Source organism: Manis javanica, chromosome 12 (assembly GCF_040802235.1).
Source record: "Manis javanica isolate MJ-LG chromosome 12, MJ_LKY, whole genome shotgun sequence".
Lineage (NCBI taxonomy): Eukaryota > Metazoa > Chordata > Mammalia > Pholidota > Manidae > Manis > Manis javanica.
Window position 1 is genome coordinate 39,494,665 of NC_133167.1, and position 20,958 is coordinate 39,515,622.

Below are 20,958 nucleotides of genomic sequence, written 5' to 3' on the forward strand. Positions count from 1 at the left end.
GTGATTTGTACAGTCATCTAATCTTCATAAATTTAAGATATATTTTCTTCCTGAAAAGCCAAATTAAAAGTCATGTTTAGTTTTTTTCACAGAAAGATAAAAGCAGATGTTTTTCAACTTATAAAAATTAAATGATTTACATGTAGCCTTTTTTTTAAACACCAAATGAGTTTATTATACTTGAGGGATTTAGATTAGAAAACTTCATTTAATTTGAAAAGGGTATATTTTCAATTAGATTACTGTCAGGTGTAACCTCAGGAGTCTTTTTCAACTCAGCCACTTCTATGTAATTAAGCAAATGAAAGTAATTACCTTTGGCATCACAATTTGCTGTCTCTTGGTCATTGTTGTCTGATATTTTGTCTCTTGACACTTTAATAAGGTAGAGATGCCTCTCTCCAGATTTGGAACTGGATATCAAACAGACTTGGGCTCTATTCATTGCTACCTGCATTAAAGATGATAAACTTGAGATATTTTTTAGTCACACAATTTTTTAAAGAAAATCTATATGCCATAAGTTCCACAGGTATGCCTGAAAGCTTCTTTAATAAGGAATAAAAAGGCCAAATTACTGTGTATTTAAATACCTAAAAGAAAATGAAGAGACTGTTTTCTTCTTACCAAAGAAATTCGGGTCACACTACTTACCTTAGCAGAGAAGAAGAAGGCAAATTCACTTTAACTTTATAACACATGCACACACACACAACAACTTACCTGAAAAAAGCTAGACTTAAAAAGGATATCATATCTGGAAAACATTTCTGCAAGGTGAACAATTTTGGCACATAGTAGTGTCTACAGGGCTAATGACTGATAAAATCATGGCTCTCACCTTTCTAAATACGTACTAGCATAGATTTTATTTCAGTTAATCTACAGTCAAGTTTACATTTTCATTAGAACTTTCAATTACATACCATAAATCTTTAAGTCTTTTGTCTATATCTGACTTTCACTTTAAAAAGTTTATTTAGTAGAATAAAATGGTTATAAAATAGCTATAATCTATATTTAAACAAATTCTAAACATTTAAAAAGCCAATAATGTTAATATAAAGAAAGATCATTACCCACCTTTAAAAGCATGGCCAACATGGTAAGTAAGGTATCCACATAACCATACATTTTGCCTTGTGAAAACAACAGAGTAGAACGATGAAGCAGTAACTTGAGTTCCTAAATAAATAAGCACATGACAATGAGTGTGACAAGATGCCTTTGCTGCAGGTTGTTTTGTTTGCATAGAGAAGTTCTGTCTTAGAAATCAAACCTTAAGGATATTTGTTTTATGATCTTTCACAAGAATTAAGACCCGATATTCTAGAAACTGTAATTTACAATGTCTAATAAGTGACTAAAATGATTCAAAACCATTTTCAAAACCATTTAATAAACTAAAACAAAACTTTTGGATACAACATGTCCTGAGAAGAAAGTTCTAAAATGCAGCCCACCAATGAAAACTTCTTTCTGTTACATGGCCTACCTGCTGTGCAGCATTTGCATCTTGTGCTAACGTGTCTGGATCATACATTGGTTCCAGAGCCTCCAGGGCTTTCTCAGGGCGGCCCAGCTGCTGCTGAAGTGTGGAAAGTGAAATTCTTGCATCCAAATGGAGGGGGGCCAGATCAACCACTTTCTCATAGCTTTCGGCAGCTCGCTCCATATAGCCTAAGGCCTTTAAACATTCTAAAATGTGTTAAAGCATAAATATGAACTACAGATTTGGAAGCAGGCCAAAAAATCATTTCTCCATTTTTAAAGAAATACAGTATAGCAATATAAAAAAGTTATAACAAGAACTAAATATATGCATATTTCTAGTACCTCAAAACAACTATCCCTTCTAATCTCCACTGATTAATCAATCTATTGATTTCTCTAAACCCAAACTGCTTACAAGGATTAATCAGTATACACGTACAATTTGGGGTTCTGCTTTATTCACTTGGCATTATGCTTTCAACATTTTCCCATGTCTTCATCGGCCTTTTGAATGGTTATAATATTCAATCAAATTGATTATTTACTGAACCATATTACTTGACATTTAAGTTATTTCTAAACTTTTACTCTAATAAATAACACCACAGTAAACATCTTCAGGTTTAAAAATTGGCAGACCAGTTTAACCCTCAGATGTGTTTTGTTAGGCCATAGCGCTATAAAAAACCCTGAGTTGTCTACATTTTTAAAAATCAGCATGTTTATGAAATCTGAGTTTCTGGATTCTTTTGAAAACTCTGGGGTTGGTGCAGTGGGTGCCCCATTCCCACACGGCACATCAGCCTAACCTGAGGAACAGCAGTATCCTTTAGACGGGGTTCCCCAGCTCCCTGCCCTAGAGCCTTCCCACTCGTGCATTTTACTCATTTTTGTTACCTGCCAGGCTCCAGAGTTTTGTGATCACCAATATAAACTACCACCTCTCACCTCACTCAATGATTTTCTCAGGACAAGTTCTCAGAAGCAAAGTTACTGGGCCCTATTCCTCAAATCTTATGCCAATCAATTATTAAGTCCTATCCTCAGAACTTGAAAATGAATTCCTGTCAGCATTTCTTCTTCTCACCCTGATGGCCACAACAGTAACTGAAGCCCTTTCACCTCTTTCCTTTTTCACCATGATTATCTCCTAAAATGGGACTTCTGCTTTCTTAAACCTTAAATTTTTCAGACTTCTACTAAATTATCTTTCAGTTAAACTTTGATAATAAAGCAAGACTACTAAATATGGATGCATCATCATGACTGCATTTTTCATTTTTCACTTTTAAAGATATTTTGTTATTATGCCACAGGCATTAATTCCTTTAATTATCTCTCTAATGTACCAATCCCAAATTTATGATTTTTAGATGACTCTGAAGTTTTAACCTTCCAATCACTGCAAAGCTACACAAGCTCACAATGGAAACATCACTTACCAGAATCATAATCATAATTAAGCAGGATGTGTCAAGTATCTACTATTAGCAACAGGAGCAGTTTCAATTATCACAGACTTAGGGAGGTGATAAAAACTCAACTCCCTGCTCATGTCTTAAAATTCAAATACACAAATAATAAAACTTTTAATGATGGTGTTACATTTGCATTCATATTCACCCACCTAAACAGAAGTGTCATTTTAATCATTAAGCGCTCTTTGCTATTTCATATCTGTGATATGTTTCAAAATACCCTAAAATGTCAACCAATGCTTTTCTAGTTATAGAACTTTTTGCCATGATGTAACATTTTCAGAACAATAAGAACTTTCTGCCATAATGCAGTATTTTAAACAAAGACTGTTCAAATTTCAATGTATCTTTTATGTTAATGCTATATGAAATCCTATTAGAATATTTTTGGCTTTCATACATTTCATTAAAAAATTCGGTTCTTTTTCTTAAGCTATATTTCTATTCTAAATGATTTATTGCAGATTAATGTGGATTTCCAATAAAATGGTACATAAAACCCAATCCTGAGCATATTTTCAGCTCAAAGAACATTGAGAATCCATCAAATTTTTCCCAAAAATGACATATTAAATATAAACCTGTAAAACTCTTCAAATATCAGATTGCACTCCAAGTCTGACAATCTATTACTAGGAACCAAACCCTTTAGTTAACACAGGTAAAAGACAGGTATTTAAGGTATTTTTAACAGGGACATGTTAATGCCTCTACTTCAGTTGGTACCATTAAGTGAATCATTCCTCCAAACGACTAGTGAGGGGGGCATCACTCGGGGCAGGACAAGTGAAAACACTGACTTTCAAAAAACTGCTCCGCAATCAGAAATACTTTCACTAAGACATTAATATTCTCTAACAATCACTGCATCTTTGGAAAGTAAGTTCTTGCCTGCTTATGTTATTAAAACTTCTTCCTCCCACAAAAAGGTATTACCTGCATGCCGAAGCCAAACTACTGCAAGGTTGTATCTTTCAGAGCAAACCAATGCACTAAGGAGAGGAAGTGCAGAATTATATTCACCAACATCCAGAAAAGCCTCAGCAACATCTAGATACAGGTCTCCCATATCTTCAGGATTCTGTTCCACTAGTGCTGTCAGGAGAGGCTAGGATGCAAAACAAAAGCCTGAAGTCAAACATTCATTACAACTATGCACAGCTATATATATTTTTCTTTTTAACTTAAATATTGGTCATCTGAGGCAAGCATAAAAGGAGCAAAGCTTAATAAAAATAGCTTTAAACTGTCACTTTTTTCTACTCATTTCTGTATCTTTATTAAAAAGAACTCATACTGCTATCATCCACTCATTCAACTTTTGAAAGCCGGTTAGAAGGCAGGTATAGCAGCAGCTAAGGCCACTGATTTGTTGGGCTCCTCCTCTAGCAGGTCAAACATACCCAGGCTCCAGGGCCTCTGTGCTTGCCCATGTTTCAGGGAAGCTGTTCTTTCCTGTATCTACACGGCTTACTTCCTCACTTCCTTTATGTCATTATTTAAATGTCACATTCTCAAGGAGGCCTTTCTTGACCCAACCTATTTAAAATTGCCAACTCCTCCCATCCCCAATGTTTTCTATTCTTTTCCCCTGTTTGATTTTTCTCAGAGCACTTATCACCAACTAACAGCCTATATTTAATGTATTTATTTTATTTATTACCTATTAATCCCACTAGAACAAAAGAATAATTAGAGCAGGGATTTCTCTATTTATTCAATACCTCCTCCTAAGGTCTGCAAAGTGAATGCTCAATACATTTTTTATTCAATGAAATACTTAGCAAAAAGTCAGCAAAAGAGAATAGCTGTAACAAATTACCAATTGTTTAAAAGGCCTAATCATATATTCTTATTTTTCTCATTTTGAAAGAAAAACAAATTACTATAATTAAAAGTTCCAAAACACTTTTATTCACACAAAAATAATTTGATGCTTATGGCGACTTCCTGATTATTAAGAAATGTGAAGTCAGGGTCAATTTATAATTTCTTGTCATCTACAAAAAATAACGTGGATTTGATCTGAATGTTACTTACATTAAGTGGTTCGAGGATATTGAGATGTACAAGGCAGACCATCAGCTTCACTGTGATGTCTATTGGTATGCCCTCAGGGATAGTGCAGGTAACATTCTCATTAGCTATGGGTTAGACAGATAAAAGGCAGTTCCCACGTGTGAGAGCTTAGAATGTGGGGCAAATGAAGCAAACTACCTTCTATGTGAGAGCACATTTACTTCATTCAAAGCAAGTGATTCTATAATCAATTCAAAGTTTGGCCAACTCTGCTACTAGATTCTTATCCCTCCTTCAGTCTGTCCTTTGGTAGCAATTACCCTTCCTAATCCTTTCTGAATATCTTATGCACTTACCCGAAACCTACATGAACTCCCACACCTCCTATCAAAACTACAGAGAACTAAAAAGCCAAAAATGACAAATAAGGATATCTGAGCTCTCTTTTTCCCTTCTTGAATTCAAAAGCATCTTTTTCGTCTTCACTACAAAGAGGATGAGAAAGGGATAAAACAATACTGTGTTGTCTTCTAAAACAATTACAGCAAAACAATTTTTAAAGCACTGGGAAGTTAATCAAAGGGATTTTTATCTGCATTTAAAGTATTTTATATTTTGAAAAGTCTAATAAATTCCAAATAAGCTTCCATATCAGAAAAAGCTGAAGCATAGAGGGTTATCAGAGATTCATCTGAAATGGTAGAATAAATTTTAAATTATGTTAAAATGAAGTAAGTTTGATCTGTTTTCTAGAACTTGTCATATAAATTATAGTACTGAATAAAATTACCAAGAATAAGATATGGACAAGCTTACTTAAGCGACTTTGTATCACTTACTCCAAAACAATACCTAGTACCAGAAAACCAGCTTAAGAAACTTATTCTGCTCAATGAGAGTCCCAATACGTAAATTTACTCACACTAGAACGTAAGTTCCATGGGGATAAGGCCTAGTCTAAGTGACTTAAGGCTATATCCATAGCATATTTCTTCTGTAGCCAGTAGCTATGGTATACCAATTAGAGATATAGTGTGTACAATGTGTAAATCAAAAGTTTGATTTCAGAAATAATCACAAAGTAAAACTCAACTTTATGTTGAAAATAAGACACATGCCTAAAATCATCTAAGTCAGGAAGGCTGAAAATAAAAGGACAAAGATAGAGCAGACAAATTCAAACAAAAAGAAACTGGAGGTCACACTCGCATTATCACACTAGGTAGAACTCAGGTCAAGAAGGCACTTTATAAATCCTACAGGGCAGTGCTACTCAAAGGGTATAGTCTGGGACCTGTGGCAATCCACAAACTATTACCAGTTTAATCAGATAGGTGTAAGAGATTGAGACCAAGTATTCAGGCACTTTAATGCCAACTTGACAATGCTAAAAAATACAGTATATATTATTTACAGCCCTAACAGCTGAAATAATACTGTACTAACATTTAACAGCAGTTTCTTTTAAAAAGCTTATATTTTGTCACTGACACTTTATTCTCCTGAACTCTCATTAGGTCATTCACATTTACAAGAATCAAAAAATGTGAACCTCAATTAATCCATCAATAAATGTTATTTTTTTAAATGCATATGAAAAACAATCATCTTTGCTCACTTTGGAAGTGTTTTAATCTCCTAGTCTTCTGGACATATCTTTTTCTTTGAAGTTATTTCACCAACTCTAAGATGCCACAGATTTCAGATGCACCATTATTTTATATACTAAGAAAGAAAAACACCACTAGTTCAACTATGACATGTCATTGATTGAAGATGTTTCCTGATTTCAGGTATGCTAACTCATTAAAAAAGTAAAAAAAAGAGGGAAGAAGGAAGGATGGATCAATGAAATATAGAAAAATGTATTAAACAAAATGAATAATCTATATGTACAATTAAAACTTGAACACAGCTCTGTATTTCTTTCATATTTTCCAAAACAATGGAAAGAACAATTTTCAACATGAATATAATTTTTTTGAAGAAAGATCTTAAACAGAAATTATGGCTGCAAAATAACAACTTAACTGGAACTTGGCTCTAGGCTAGGCCATGTACAATAAAAGTATCAAAACTGGCAGAGCCCTTCAGATGCCCTCATTCATGCTGTGATAGCATTACAATTCCTATTCCTGACAGCATTACAATCCCTGCTCCTTACTCTAGTCACTCTACTATCTGAATCACTCGGAGAAAGCACCCTATCTGGTCCTGTCCATACCAAGCAGTGATCCCACACCCTGTGACCTCAGTCGGAAAGGCACTTCCCCATGGGTGTCCGCTTAAAATATACTTCTAGAAACAGCCTCTGATCTTTTATATCACCCTCCTCTAGTTTCCCAAAATGCCAGTTTTACTATGGAAATTATCACACAGTTCCTTATTGTATACATTTCATTTGAACCCATATTCTCCTCACTTCCTTGAGGACAGAAAATGTCATACTCATCTGTATATTCCACACACACCTACCGGAGGCACTTACAAGAAACTTTGACATAACTGGTCTTTTTATTTCCCAACAAGTTTTCACTTCAGTATTGATTTGTCCCTTATCATGGGCTTGATTCTCTACAAATTAGCATAAATGGATTTATGTAAATGGTTACTTCTTTCCATTAGGACAGATCATGTAAATAAAAGGGTTCTGTTTTCAAATAATCATGCCTTAACCCAAAGGATTATATGATGATGGAATCTTTAGGTCTTATGACAGGGTAGGGAGGCAGCTATTGTGAAGCAGGCAGGGCTCAGTACCAAGGGCCTCCCCTGCTTCCCCAGCACCACCAAAGCCTCATTGGGTCTAGGTGGAGGGTACAACACAGGAACCTCCTTGCATGACCAGGGATATCTACTCTGCTCATAAAGAAGATCAATTTGTTGAACCTCACTTAGGGTCTTGCCTGTTAGTATTTTCATACAACAGGTTAATGGGCAAGCAAAGAGCTGGGATGGGGGAATGAGCTGAAACACTGCAAGCTACACTTCAGGTGTGACTTTCTAACCAGCTGCCTAATTATACATTTAAGTGTTCAAACAATGTAGGATAATATTGATTTCTACTTTTTATGTGAATGTTTAACTTCAAAGTAGAATTTTTTTCAATGACAGCATTTTAAGACCATTTTGAAAAGTAAATTGCTTTACATTTAAAGGTTTCTGATAAGCTCTTCACTAATCCATTCCTTTTGCACATATCACTAAGAGAGCCTGGGTCAGTGAGAAATACTGCATTCAAATGGATGTACTGAGAAATTGAGGACTGAAAACAAATTTTTAAAAATTACTTTCCTATGAGAAAATGTAATAATCATGGAAAATGTAATGAAATCTTTGTGAGGAAAAAACGCTTCTTGGGAAAATGTTATAAGAACATTATAGATTTCCAAATGCCACATTATGAACAAGAGAGGATTACATACACTTCAATATGCAGAATATGGCAGAAAATGCAGACATAATCATACTACAACCTTTACTCTCTTCTGGAGCGCCTTCTTCTGTAGTTTTCTTTTCCAGCACAATTCCAGAAAAATCGTAATTACCTAAAAGAAGGGGAAAAAGGAAATGACACAATAGGTATGTTTAAAAAACCTTTTCACAGTGCAAAAATTTGTACAGTTAATCCAAATAATCATTATAACATATAAAACAGATAAGTGGACAATAAAAAGCAACAGTACATCTCTCTACAATAAGGAACCGCTGTGATACGGTTAACATTTTTATATCATATCTTATATCACATTAATGCTTAAGGATATAATTCCTGTGCACCAAACCAACCTACTTTTCCCAACAGCTTAGGAACTGAATCATAGCAATTAGTCCGGCTGCCAAGTCCTGCTACCCTGAAATACAGATACATCTGGCACTGCGATAATGGCAAAAGCCTTTACCATATGATAACTACACTTTATACTGCATATGGAATTACTATAGAATCTAGAAATCTGTTTCCATACAGACTTCAATATATAATTTAGTGTACAAGTTATTTAACATATATAACTAAAATAAAGAATAGTCAATTTGTAGGAATTTCTAGAATACAGAAACACATCAAAATCTAGTGAAGAAACTCATTACGTGTTCCTACCTCCAAAGCTCTGTCATATTGTTTGTTAGAAATGTATAGTTCAGCTGCTATGTTAACATCCTCCATGGAGACAAGGGCCTGGTGTTTTGAGAAAGCTTCTTCAATTATGTTAATAGCTGAAGTAACATCATTGGCTTCATAGTAACTCCTAAAAAAAATAAATGGCAAAACGGATGAGTACTTACTTCAGATTACAGAATTACACTATAAAACTCATTCCTTGCTAGGCCCTTTATTAACTATGATTTTCATTTTCTTAAACTTTGAGAAGAGAAAAAACTCTTCTTTAAAATCATCATCACGGTTAATCTAGAGAAAGCCGTGCTATGTCAGTGTAACGTCTCAGTGTCAAGCGTCTCACTCTCCAGAAGCTGCCTCCTATCATCCCACCTGAGGCCTCTGTAACCCAACACGGACAACTCTGCTATCTCACTGGGCTCGACAGAGCACTGATCCTGCCACCTTTTCACTCACTGTCTCTGTGCCCTTCCTGTCCTCACGTGCCTCCTCCTCCAGGGTCCAACACTGTAATTCCTCCCTTGCACATCTCAGTTCTCTTGCCCTTCTCTCCCTTTATTAATCTGATAAACCCCCAACCAAGTTAATACAAATATGCCTACTCTCTACCACCACCTGTCAAGCTGACCATGCTGACTGGACTCACTAGCCTCAAGTGCACCCATCATGCTGACCAGAAATCTTACTAGGTGTTTAGTCCAGTACTCTTCAAACTTGAATGTGCATACAGAGTAACTAAGATCTTGTAAAAAAAAAAAAAAAAAAAAAGCATATTCTGATCCAGTAGAGCTGGGGCAGGGCCAAGATTTTCTACATTTGTGACCCATTCTCAGGTGATCAAATGCTGCCCGTCTGTGGGGTAGCAGGGAACCAAGGACCTGGACGACTATTTCACATCTTCCCCTCTCCCGTCAAACCTCTAATACTCTCCCATCCTTACTCTCTATGATGACCGTACTTCTTATTTTACAAAGAGAATCAAATTGACACATCCCACATACTCCCAGCACATCTTCCAATTTATGCACACCCATGGCTCTATCCTCTGCTTTCTCCACTTATAAGATCAATTAGATCCCATTCCCTACAACCTGACTCAAGGATATCACCCAAGCAATTGTCCCTTCTTTCATATATCTTCAAAGAGTCTCTCAATTGTGGATTATCCCATCTCAATACAAGTATGTTACAATTTTCCCCAACTTAAAAAAGATCTCTCACCCCAGTAGCCCATTCCAATCACCTCCCATTCTTATGCACCCCTAACAAGTTTCTCCAAAGAGCACCTATCTCCCAAAACCCTCCCCCCATCTCCAATGTCAACAGTCAGTCCTCATTTTACATGACCTCTCTGGAGTACTCCACACACATGATCATTCCTCCTCCCTCAAGTGCTTGCTTAAGTAAATTTCTAGACTACCATGTTCTCAGTTTCCCCCTACTTTATTGTCCATTTCCTTTCAGTCTCCCTGTTTCCTCCTTATCTTACTGACTTCTAAACACAGGAATGCCTCAGTGTTTAGTCCTCAGAACTCTCCCCTTCTCTCTCTCTTACACACACACACACACATCACCTCCTATCACAAAATCCTCAGAGTCTAGCCTTCAGAATGTATCTAGAATCTGATTACTTCTTACCTCCTCCTGCTGCCTTTGTCCTGGTCCAAGCTACCATTATCCTGTCAATGAATTATTGCAATAATTTCCTAACTGGTCTCCCTGCTTCTGCCCTTACCACTTCTTGATCTATTCTCAAAAGAGCAGCCAGAACTGATGCATTTAAAATTAAAGTCAAACCATGTCAGTCTCATACTCAAAACCTTCCAATTGCTTCCAAACATACTCAGAGTAAAAGCCAAGTCCTCACAATGCCCAAAATTGCTAAGTGATCTTTTCCTGACACCTCTGACCTTACCTCCTGCTATACTCCCCTTAAGCCCTCAGCTTCCATGTTGTTCCCTAGGCATACCTCTGCACGCCATTTCCTTTGCCTCTGATACCCTTCCCTAAATATCTGTTCCCATACCTCTTTCAGTTTACTTTCAGGTCTGTATGACCACTACATAAGGAATTAAGTTCTTCTCTAATCACCCTACTTAAAATAACACAGTCCTGTCCTTCAACTTCCTGTCCTCCTTGCCAGCTTCATTTTTCTTCATATCCCTTATCAATAGGTGACATACCATATCTTTAGCTGTTTCGTTTATTGCCTGTGTCCCCTAACTACAATGTAAGTTCCACAAGGGAAGGGAATATTAAAACTCACTCAATAATGATCTCCTAGTGTCCTGTACAGTGTCTAGCACATCACTTACATACAATAAATACTTCTGGAGGAAAAGTAGGGACCAAGTAAAAGCCTAATCAATCAGAAATTACAGTAACAGAATTCCACATAGAAAAGATTTCTATGGCAGTGGCAGAACTGTTCATCACCACCCTTTCTTAACAAAAGTATTATAAATAAAGTGGAAAACAAAATTACTACATAGACAATCTAATAGTTTATTAAGTACCTTACTGGACTAACTACTAGGACAGCTACAAATATGACAGCAGATAACCTGGGAAGATCCTCAATGCTTATTATATATATACATCAGGAATCAATTTAGGGTTGCTTTACCTTAACAAACTTCCTAAAAATGCTTCTAGTACTCCTATATAACCCATCCTGGGGAGGATAGGGGGTGATTTCACAGCTAATCATCTTCACAGCAATGGCCATAGGATTAAAAGGGTTCACCCCTAAGACACCCAGATAGGGATGGTTGCTCCTAGGCTGAAATACTCTATGTAACAAATATCCCTATAATAGACAGCATACCACAAGGCATCACTTAGCCAAAATATTTTCTGCTATAATTGATGTACAGCATATCAGAGGAATAAATGCAATAGATGCAGTATTTTAGATGCATGTGTCAACCATAAAGAAAATTTTTTATCTTAAAATGTTATTCTAGTACTGGCTCAAAATAAAATGATTACATAAGATTCAGATTACAAGCATTTCCTTAGCACATCACTAATAAATAATTCAAAATGTTACTGCAAATACACATAACTGAGTACATAAATGCACAAACATCAACTAAGTTATGAAAACCTGAGAACCTAGTCATCCTTTCAGAATATGCCCCATTTTTAATCTTCTGAGCACTTGGAAGGTAATCATGTATACAAATTATTCCAAGCACTAACACAGTTAACTTGGAAATGGGAAAGTACTGAAGAAGAAAAAACAAACAAACAAACAAACAGAAAAGAACTGGGGAAAAAAGAAAACAAAAACCCAAAATACAGGAAGTAAAACGTATTTTTGACTTCTTAAAATGTATATTCTAGTTCGAATATATGCCTTCAATTCTAACATGATTAACAAGGGTTTCACTCCAAACTTACTTTGCCGTATCTCTAGCCAACTGCATGAAGCGTTCTCCATCAGATGGAGACAATAGGTTTAAAATACGCCTATAACCATCCATTGCCATTTTATGATCTCCCATCTGTTCATAGAGGCTTGACCGCTCCCACAAATAACGGACATTAGTAGGTTCATATTTAAGAGCTAAAGAGAAAAAATGGAATATAAATTATGATTTTTCACAACAAGGGGTTCATGGTACCTGGGTGTGACCCATCCTTTTTTCTGAAAATTTAATAAACACTCTAAACCAATTCTCCAACGGTTATTCTGGAGGGCACCTACCTTCACAGGAACTCCCAGCTAGGTTTGATCCAAGACCAGAAAGAATCTGAATCTCCATATTAATCTTCATTGGTCACTCTTAGTGTAATGTTAACCCTCAAGAAATAGCCCTAGAACTAACACTGACCTCAGTGGGAAACAGAAGTTAATGCTCTACCAACTTTTGTCCTATAGTAACTCACAATATAAAGTTGCTAATAAACATGAAAGCAGAGGAACCCCAAATACTTATCTCCAGTAGAACAGAATATAAAGAATAAATATATTTCATCTAACATCACCCCAGAGTAGCAAGTGAAGTTATCAAAAAACTTATTATGTAACATTTTATCAAACAGAATGAGAAAAACATTCTAATTACCTTTTGTGTAGCAAAAAATAGCCTGCTTAATATTATCTTGTTCCAGAGACATTTCTGCCAATCTAACCCATTCTTCAGTATTACTGGGATTTAAATGTGCAGCAATTAACTCAAACTGCAAGGATTTCTCCATGTCGCCTTGGTCCTCATATATCATGGCAAGAGTAGAAAACGGCTCATAAGCCAGAGGAGCTATAACAAATTCAAAAAACAAACTCTATTAGCTGAGGAAAGAGACTTGAGTAAATGTCACTCCTATGGCTCAATAGTGATCCGTTTTTTAATACTTAAACTCTTAAATCGCTCTAGCAGAATCATACAAACTATTTAGTGGAATTGAGAATAAACATGAGAATGTATTTACTTTACTTTCATACACTTCAAAATTTTTTAAGTATTATTTTTCTCTAAGCAAAGTATAATTTCATGAAAAACCATACTCTCCACCATAACACGCATGAAAATTCCTCTTTGTTAAGGCTAAATGCGGCTCAGTAAGTCAGCGAGTTCATCCCAGTGAGCATCAGCCACATCAGGGAGTTGAATTCCATTGATCGAGCAACCACACCAAGGAGTAGTCATGGATGAATGGATAAAGGATATCTAAGTAGCACCTAAACCCAGAATATCAAAGTGGATGGTTAATCTGCATTGCTGAAATAAAGCTTCTGAAATGAAAGTCTAAGATCAGAAATGTTTAAAATCAAAGATAATTGTCAAAAATAAACAGTTATAAACTGAAATAAAGGAACAGATAATACTGGAAAGGAGGAACCAAACAAAATATCCCGAAGGAAGAAGTTTGGTTAATCTTATTTTTGATGGGGTAAAAAAGAAAAAGCAGTTAGCTGAAATTATCCTAGTGAGTAATCCCGGAATGTACAGACTTCTAAAAGGACCCTTGTCCAGATGTAAGGAAAGGCCAAAGTACTGAAAAGATAAAAGTTCACGTATGAGAACGACTCAAGACACATCAGGAAAGCAAAATAGTAAATACAAGTGATTACTCAAAAAGTCACTAATGAAGATACCCTTCACTATGCCCAGGATGTGTAGTTTAATGGAAAAGGACAAGTAAAGATTGTGTCTTTTTTACCAAAAAGTAGATTAAAATAATCTAGCACTGCCTGATCTGAAAAATGGAAGGATAAAAGAGCCCTTTTAAAGTGGTTTTAACATAATGTATTTGCCATATCGAAAAAAGGATAACATTACAAAAAACCTAAAATCCCTAAAATGAAACATAAAAAAACAAACAAATAAAAAGAAAAAAGATTCCTGTAAAAGTTCAATAAACATTAATGATATTTCACTGAATGTGAATATCATTTTCTGGTGATGACCCCTATTCAATGCAAACTGGCAAATCACTGTTGGCACAATCCCCTCCAAACTTCTGACTATATTTTCCAAATAATACAGTATGACTATGTCATTAGACTATGTCAATAGAGTATGAAATTGCTATTGTCAGTAATCCCCACTGAACACACCCTGTCTTATGATTTCCATGCACATCAATATTGCCTCTTCACGTTCTCCTCGAGCAAAGCGAATGTTGGCTTCACCCATGAGACCTCTCAGAGCTCTGGGAAGTTTACTCCGAGGCCTCTTCTCCTGTACAGAAGAAAAATGACATTTAGATTAAAATATAGTCATGTCTTAGATTTCAATTCCAATCAAGTTAATAAATACCTAATACAGAATGGAAGTGAAATTTTCCTTTAAAACTTTTCAGAGTTCCAAATTGAGAACTAAGGACTAAATGGCTGCAGTTCTAACTGACTTATTAACGTTAAAGTCTGTATTTGAGGAAAAAGTCTAAAACTCAATCTCAGGAAAGAATGAAAATCATTCTATAATACTCTTCAAAAAGAAACACCTTAGAAAATTAAAACAAAAAGCAAACAAAAAAATCTTCCTGCAGTAGAAAGTTCAAAGCATAGCAAAATGTAAAAAAATGTAAAAACTAAAGTGGTCAGGGATTACTAAACTATTAATTAGAAAAATAAATGTAGACCTGGATGCTGCAAAATGGATTTATATGCCAGAAGATTTATGATCTACTGAAGATCACGCTCCTTTCAAATTCATCTATTCATGAGTATGGTTAAAAAATATTGTTATAATATGGGCCTTTTAATAGCAAACTATAGTACATTTTGATATATCCAATAACTACATTCTCACATTCTTTAAAAATCTGTAAAATGAAACATAAGAAATCAGTAACAGTAGTTGTCTCAGTATTTCCTTTCTTACAGTTTGAATTCTTTCCAAATATATGTATAATTTAAAGATTTCTTTCTCAATTACTCCACCACATTTTTACATTCTGTTTATAAATACCAAAATAAGTAACAACTTACTTTCATCATTTTCTTGGTTTCACGGTTAAGAACCATCTCCAATACAAACACATCACCTGCACTGGGCTGCTCAGGGGCTTCTTCTTCCTCCTCCTCTTCTTCCTCGTCCTCCTCATCATCTTCATTCTCTCCAAGCATGGAAGCAAACACTTTGTGAACTGACTTACTGACTCCATCCGATGTTTCTCCTGAAGAAAGACACATTAAGGTCGCAAATAAAAGCTTTAGAAAACCCAGTAATCAAAAGAAAAAAAAACAGCATATTTGGAACATGAATTTCTACCCTAGCAATAACAAACTTGAAAGTAAAACACAGACAAATGAACACTCCCAAAGACAACCCAAAGAAGACTATTACAAAGCCATGTATTTCATGACTCATCCTCTGCACGTCATCCAGATATATAGGCAACATTAAGTGAGAAGTCAGAAGCACACGTAGTAAATTAAAAGCAGGGATGAAAAAAATTAAAGAAATGTAAGACATTGTGAATAAAGTGAAGGTTCCTGTGGCCAGGATTCTCACCTGGCCCTGGTTGTCTAGCTCACTACACATGTGTGGGCAATACATTGTTATTGGCTCCACACGGTGGCACTGCTGCAAGCGTGCAAGAGAGCAGAGCGAGACTGCAGTGCAGGCAGCTCCAAGGACAGAGACAGAGACGACTGTAGGGCAGGAAGGCCCAGGGACAGAGACTGAGCTTGCTGCATGCAGACTCTCTCTGAATGGACAGGATTCTAGTGATTGACCTGCCACCGTAGAAATAAAGTTAGGTATAACCCTTTCACCCCAAGAACATTCTACTGTTATTTCTCGGGTCACACTGAATCCATAGTGAACTTGTCCGGGTCTGAAACCCATTGGCAAGACACACATAGACCTAAGAATTAAGTGTGTGGTACAGAACCAGGTGGTATAAGCACAGTGGTTAAAGTGAGGCCTCTAGAGCCAACCTGTCTGGTTTCAAATTTCATATCCATCTATCATTAGCTAAGTCATCTTGGGAAAATTGGGTAAAGCTCTCTGTACGTCAGTTTCTTCATTTGAAAAAAGAGGTTAATAATAATGTCTGCCTTATAGGGCTACTCTGAGGATGAGCTGTTTTTACATACACGCACTTAGAATAATGCTCAGCATATAGTAAGAAACTACTAATTGTTATTACTAATATTAAAATACTATTATTTCAGGACAAAATAACATGACCTATTTCATTTGTATCTGAGGATATCACTATGTAGAATGATTTTTTTGACTTCATAATCATGATGTTAGATAATCAAGAAGAGGTTAAATTTAGAAGCTAATTTTCTGTTAAAGCAGAAACATGTAACATTTTAGAAAAGTTCCAACAAAATATAAAACATATATTAATTATTAAAAATTAAAATACATACATATACACACACACAGACATATTTGTGTTCAAAAATCCTTAAGCTTATTCACTTATGTGAAATGCCTCAAGCACCCCAAAGATACTGGATAAATGAGATAGTCAATATGTTTAAGGAAGAAAACATTTTTAAAAAAAACCTCCACATGCTCTAAGCAACAAATTATTATTATTATTATGAAGTCATAACAATCATCTTCAAGAATTCTGAGCATCCATATTCAAATAAATGTGAAACGTATAAAATAAAATCCTACCAATGAATAAAATTACAGTAACAGAAAAAAAGAGAAAAGTCACATGGTCGTCTTGTTAGACACAGAAGCATTTGATGAAATGTAACACCCATTCCTAATAAAAACTATGTCAACTAGAAATGGAGGGGAATATCTTTGATTTAATAAAGAGTATCTTCAAAAAGTTTTCCACAGTTAATGGTAAATTATTCAAAGTTAATGGGAATGAGACAAGGGTGCCTACTATCACCACTACTTTCAACACTTTACTAGAGGCCTTAGCTGATGTAATAAGAGAAATAAAAGGTATAAAGGTGGAAAGGAAGAAATAAAACTCATTATCCACAGATGACATGATTAAGTATGTAGATGATCCAAAATAATCTACAAACTGTCAGAATACATGAATTTAGCTAGGTTCCTGGATACAAGGTCTATATAAAAAAAACTGTAGTTTTCATATCATCAATAATGAAAGGAAAATGAAAAGAGGGCCCTATTTGCACGGTATGTAGGAAAAGTGCAAGAATTTCACAGTGATAGTCAGCAATGTATAAGAGGAAAAAGACAACAAGTACAATAGCCATATATTCCAATTAGCAGACTTGGCCAAAGCCTATTCAAAACTGACCCCTTTTTCTGCTCTGAAATATGTTCATGCTAACCAAGGGTCTTGGTAGAATTCTGGGACAATTTCTTTCTAGGAAATTGGGAGCTTTATGTCTTTAAAGGACTGACAGGATTACTTGAGCTGAGGTCATCCAGCCCTTGTGTGCCTGACAACTTATGATGAGCTGGAATTGGATTCCATCAACCCCTTTTTATAGGAAGGGCCTGGTGGCCACCTCTCAGGGACAAATTTAGGCAAAACGACTGGCAGGTATCCAAGGGTATCTGCTACCACAGTTGCACCTCAAAGACCTGATGATGTAATAGCTACTCCTGAATAGATAAGGAAGGACCCATAGGTTGTTAACAACTTCACCCTCCTTTTCCACATCACCTGCCTGGCAATATTAGAAATTTCAACACCCATTTTTCTCTCTTCTTTGCCCTTTCTTACTCACTTGGTCCAAGGAGGCAGAAATAAAACTTGTTTTCTGTTCCCAATTCGTGTGTGTTCTCCGTATAGAAGTTTACGTGTTTAGGGGGAAAAGAACCAGTTTTTACTTCTACCCCTTAGAACTAGGAACTTTAGTTTTCAATCAGACCCTATAAACAAAGCTACACTCTAACTGATAGTTCAGCATCACAGGTAACTTGACATGGGTAAATGGACACCATAAAGTATTATCATACTCTGATCATTAGAGTTTTATTTATCACTAGAAATTAATAAATATGCATGCTATTTCATCATTTAGGCTCTGATGAGTTTAATTAGTCTGGTGCACTAACCAAATTTAATTTTCTGGACATACAGAATGAGGACTGAATCCTAGAATGCAGTAGCATACCATGCTGTGTGGGAGGTCTCATCTGGGCAGCCAACTGGCCTTGTATTCTGAGATTTCTATCTTACCTTCTATAACTAAAGCAGTGGTTTGGAAGCCACTCTGCAGAGAACTATAATCCATTACATGTTTTGGGAGTATAATCTGGAAGTAATTAGTAACCGATGGGGCCGATTAAAAAAATAATGACTCTAAAAAAGCTCCCAAATACTCATGTCAATTTGAAATACTTTTCCACAAATATAAGCCATAAAACTAATCATTACCATATTCAATAATTCAACAAATATTTACTGAGCACCTACTACACACCAAGCATTATGCTCCTACTAAACCAGGTTATCAACAACAGAGTATCGTTGCAATGAAAAATATTTTTACTAAATTATTAGGTATTTCACACAGGCAGCAAATGATCTTAACATACCTTCACTGACATCTTTGTCCTGGGATTTCGTAGAATCTTTTCGCGATGAGGATGGAAATTCAGAGTCATATGGACTTTCATCAGCTGATAACTTTCCTTTTTCCTGAAGACTCTGTGATTGAAAATTAATTAATGATTTCAAAAACTAATGCAGATTTAGCTCTCCCCAGTTAAGAATAGAGCGTTTGCCTTTTTCTATTTCTATAAAACTTGAGCTCTGAACACAGAGTATGTGGAATCTAAATTTGAATATTGTCAAATCATTGCAGAGTATTTAGGTCTCATTCCTCACGATTATCTGAATCAGTTATTGGTAAAAAATAATAAAACTCTTAATGATTTCATTTACCTAAATGTTGTCTCCTAGCTTTTTAAAAGCAAGAGTGGGGCACCATTAGTCTCATGAATTAGGAAAGAATCCACCAGCTAATTTCAAGGGTGCAATTACTTCTATCTTCCCTCGCATTTTAAATTTGTGAGAACACATGGAAAGCTCAGATAGTTCAAAGTAAGTATGAAAAAAACACGTGAGTGAAGATTTGTTCTCAGGAAAATTAACTTTTCTGCCCAAAATTCCATCACACCACTGGGAGACTCCTCAAAAACGGGGGCTCAAATCCTTCAGTTTAGAAATTGAGACACTGAGGTCTTAAGGAAGAGAGGGGAAGTGTCCACCCAAAGTCACAAAAAGACTTGGTTGCAAACTAGGGCTCGAACCACAAACTCTCCAAACTCCACTCCCCACTCCCCTATTTAACGTGCCAGCGTTAGGCTACCCTCAAGTAAAAATTTACTATTTCGGAAAAGAAAAAGGGAGGTTACTACTGAGACAGTTTTTTAGTGGGGGAAACGTTTTTAAAAGGAGCTGAGCACAGGCATGAGGTGAGAACCGAGGTTTCGGTAAGAAGGGGGTTAGAAGCTACTGGAAGTTCCCGGCTGTCCCATCACGGAGAATGGGGTCCTCCGGGTCCCCCATATCTAACTGTATTACGGCAAGACAGCGAGGTGCTTCCGGGCCTAGCATCTCCTCACTTTCTTCTCGCGCGTTTTTCTCTCTTCTCTCCGCCTTTCGAACTCCTCAAAGGAGATCTTTCCTTCCAGGTAGTCGATGAGCTCCGGGCTGAACCCCGACATGTCTGCGGAGTCCTGACAAGTAGCCCCAGCAACGGTCAGCGCAGGAGATGCACGAAGTGCGGCGCCTCCCAGTCGCTTTCCGGTGCTGGGGCGCCGAGAGCAGGGATCCGGTGTTCTCACGGGAAACCGGCCCGTACTGCGCCCCAGCTGCAGCGCCAGGGTTCCGCCGGAGCGTCTGGCCCTGCCTCCTTCCAAGGGGCTCGCCGCTGTGGGCGGGGCCTCCGCGGGCCTGGTGAGAGCCTACTGCCCAGGCTCAGACCGCCTGTTTAAAACTATTAGGGAGTTGGGGGAAAAATGTGATTTCAAGAAATTGTCCTTACCTCAATTATTTCCCTCAATTCTCCAATCCATTTCTTTTTCTGAATGTTTATTCTTTAAGTTGATTTGATTTTTGTTTTAGAGATTATATTCTGAATTTGACCATTTGCACTGCCATGTAAATGTTCTACTTTCCAGTTCTCCCCTGCCACAAAATGCTAAAGCCCTCCCCTAATTTATTCTCCAACTCTAATCTCTTCCAATCAATGGCCTCATCAGTTTTCCTGTTACCCACAAATCCTCAAACTCTCCCTGACTTCAGGCTCCTTCTCAGTCTGTAAAAAAGGTTCTCTGGACTTTATGTTCCACCTCTAACTCCCACCCAAGTGTTCTTCTTTTCTTAACTATCTTTTAGAAAGAATCAAATGCTTGATATGATTACCATACATTGTTGCCCATTTACTGTAGAGCATGTACTATCATATGCAGATTATGTACA

The 20,958-nt window shown here is 36.4% G+C and overlaps 1 protein-coding gene across 1 annotated transcript in view; it reads right to left on the bottom strand.

Moving 5' to 3' along the window:
• LOC140845002 (general transcription factor 3C polypeptide 3-like) overlaps nucleotides 1–20,302 on the bottom strand; it is a 31,755-nt gene extending 11,453 nt beyond the window's left edge. The window contains exons 1-13 of the mRNA XM_073218422.1: nucleotides 20,100–20,302; nucleotides 19,068–19,179; nucleotides 15,554–15,741; nucleotides 14,678–14,801; nucleotides 13,185–13,376; nucleotides 12,517–12,682; nucleotides 9,084–9,241; nucleotides 8,468–8,539; nucleotides 5,013–5,116; nucleotides 3,909–4,080; nucleotides 1,496–1,698; nucleotides 1,084–1,185; nucleotides 316–451 (exon numbers count right to left, since the gene is read on the bottom strand). Coding sequence (XP_073074523.1) covers nucleotides 316–451; nucleotides 1,084–1,185; nucleotides 1,496–1,698; nucleotides 3,909–4,080; nucleotides 5,013–5,116; nucleotides 8,468–8,539; nucleotides 9,084–9,241; nucleotides 12,517–12,682; nucleotides 13,185–13,376; nucleotides 14,678–14,801; nucleotides 15,554–15,741; nucleotides 19,068–19,179; nucleotides 20,100–20,201 — 1,831 coding nt within the window. The 5' untranslated portion in view covers nucleotides 20,202–20,302. The remainder of the gene's footprint in view (nucleotides 1–315; nucleotides 452–1,083; nucleotides 1,186–1,495; nucleotides 1,699–3,908; nucleotides 4,081–5,012; nucleotides 5,117–8,467; nucleotides 8,540–9,083; nucleotides 9,242–12,516; nucleotides 12,683–13,184; nucleotides 13,377–14,677; nucleotides 14,802–15,553; nucleotides 15,742–19,067; nucleotides 19,180–20,099) is intronic.
• Nucleotides 20,303–20,958: the final 656 nt, after the last annotated feature.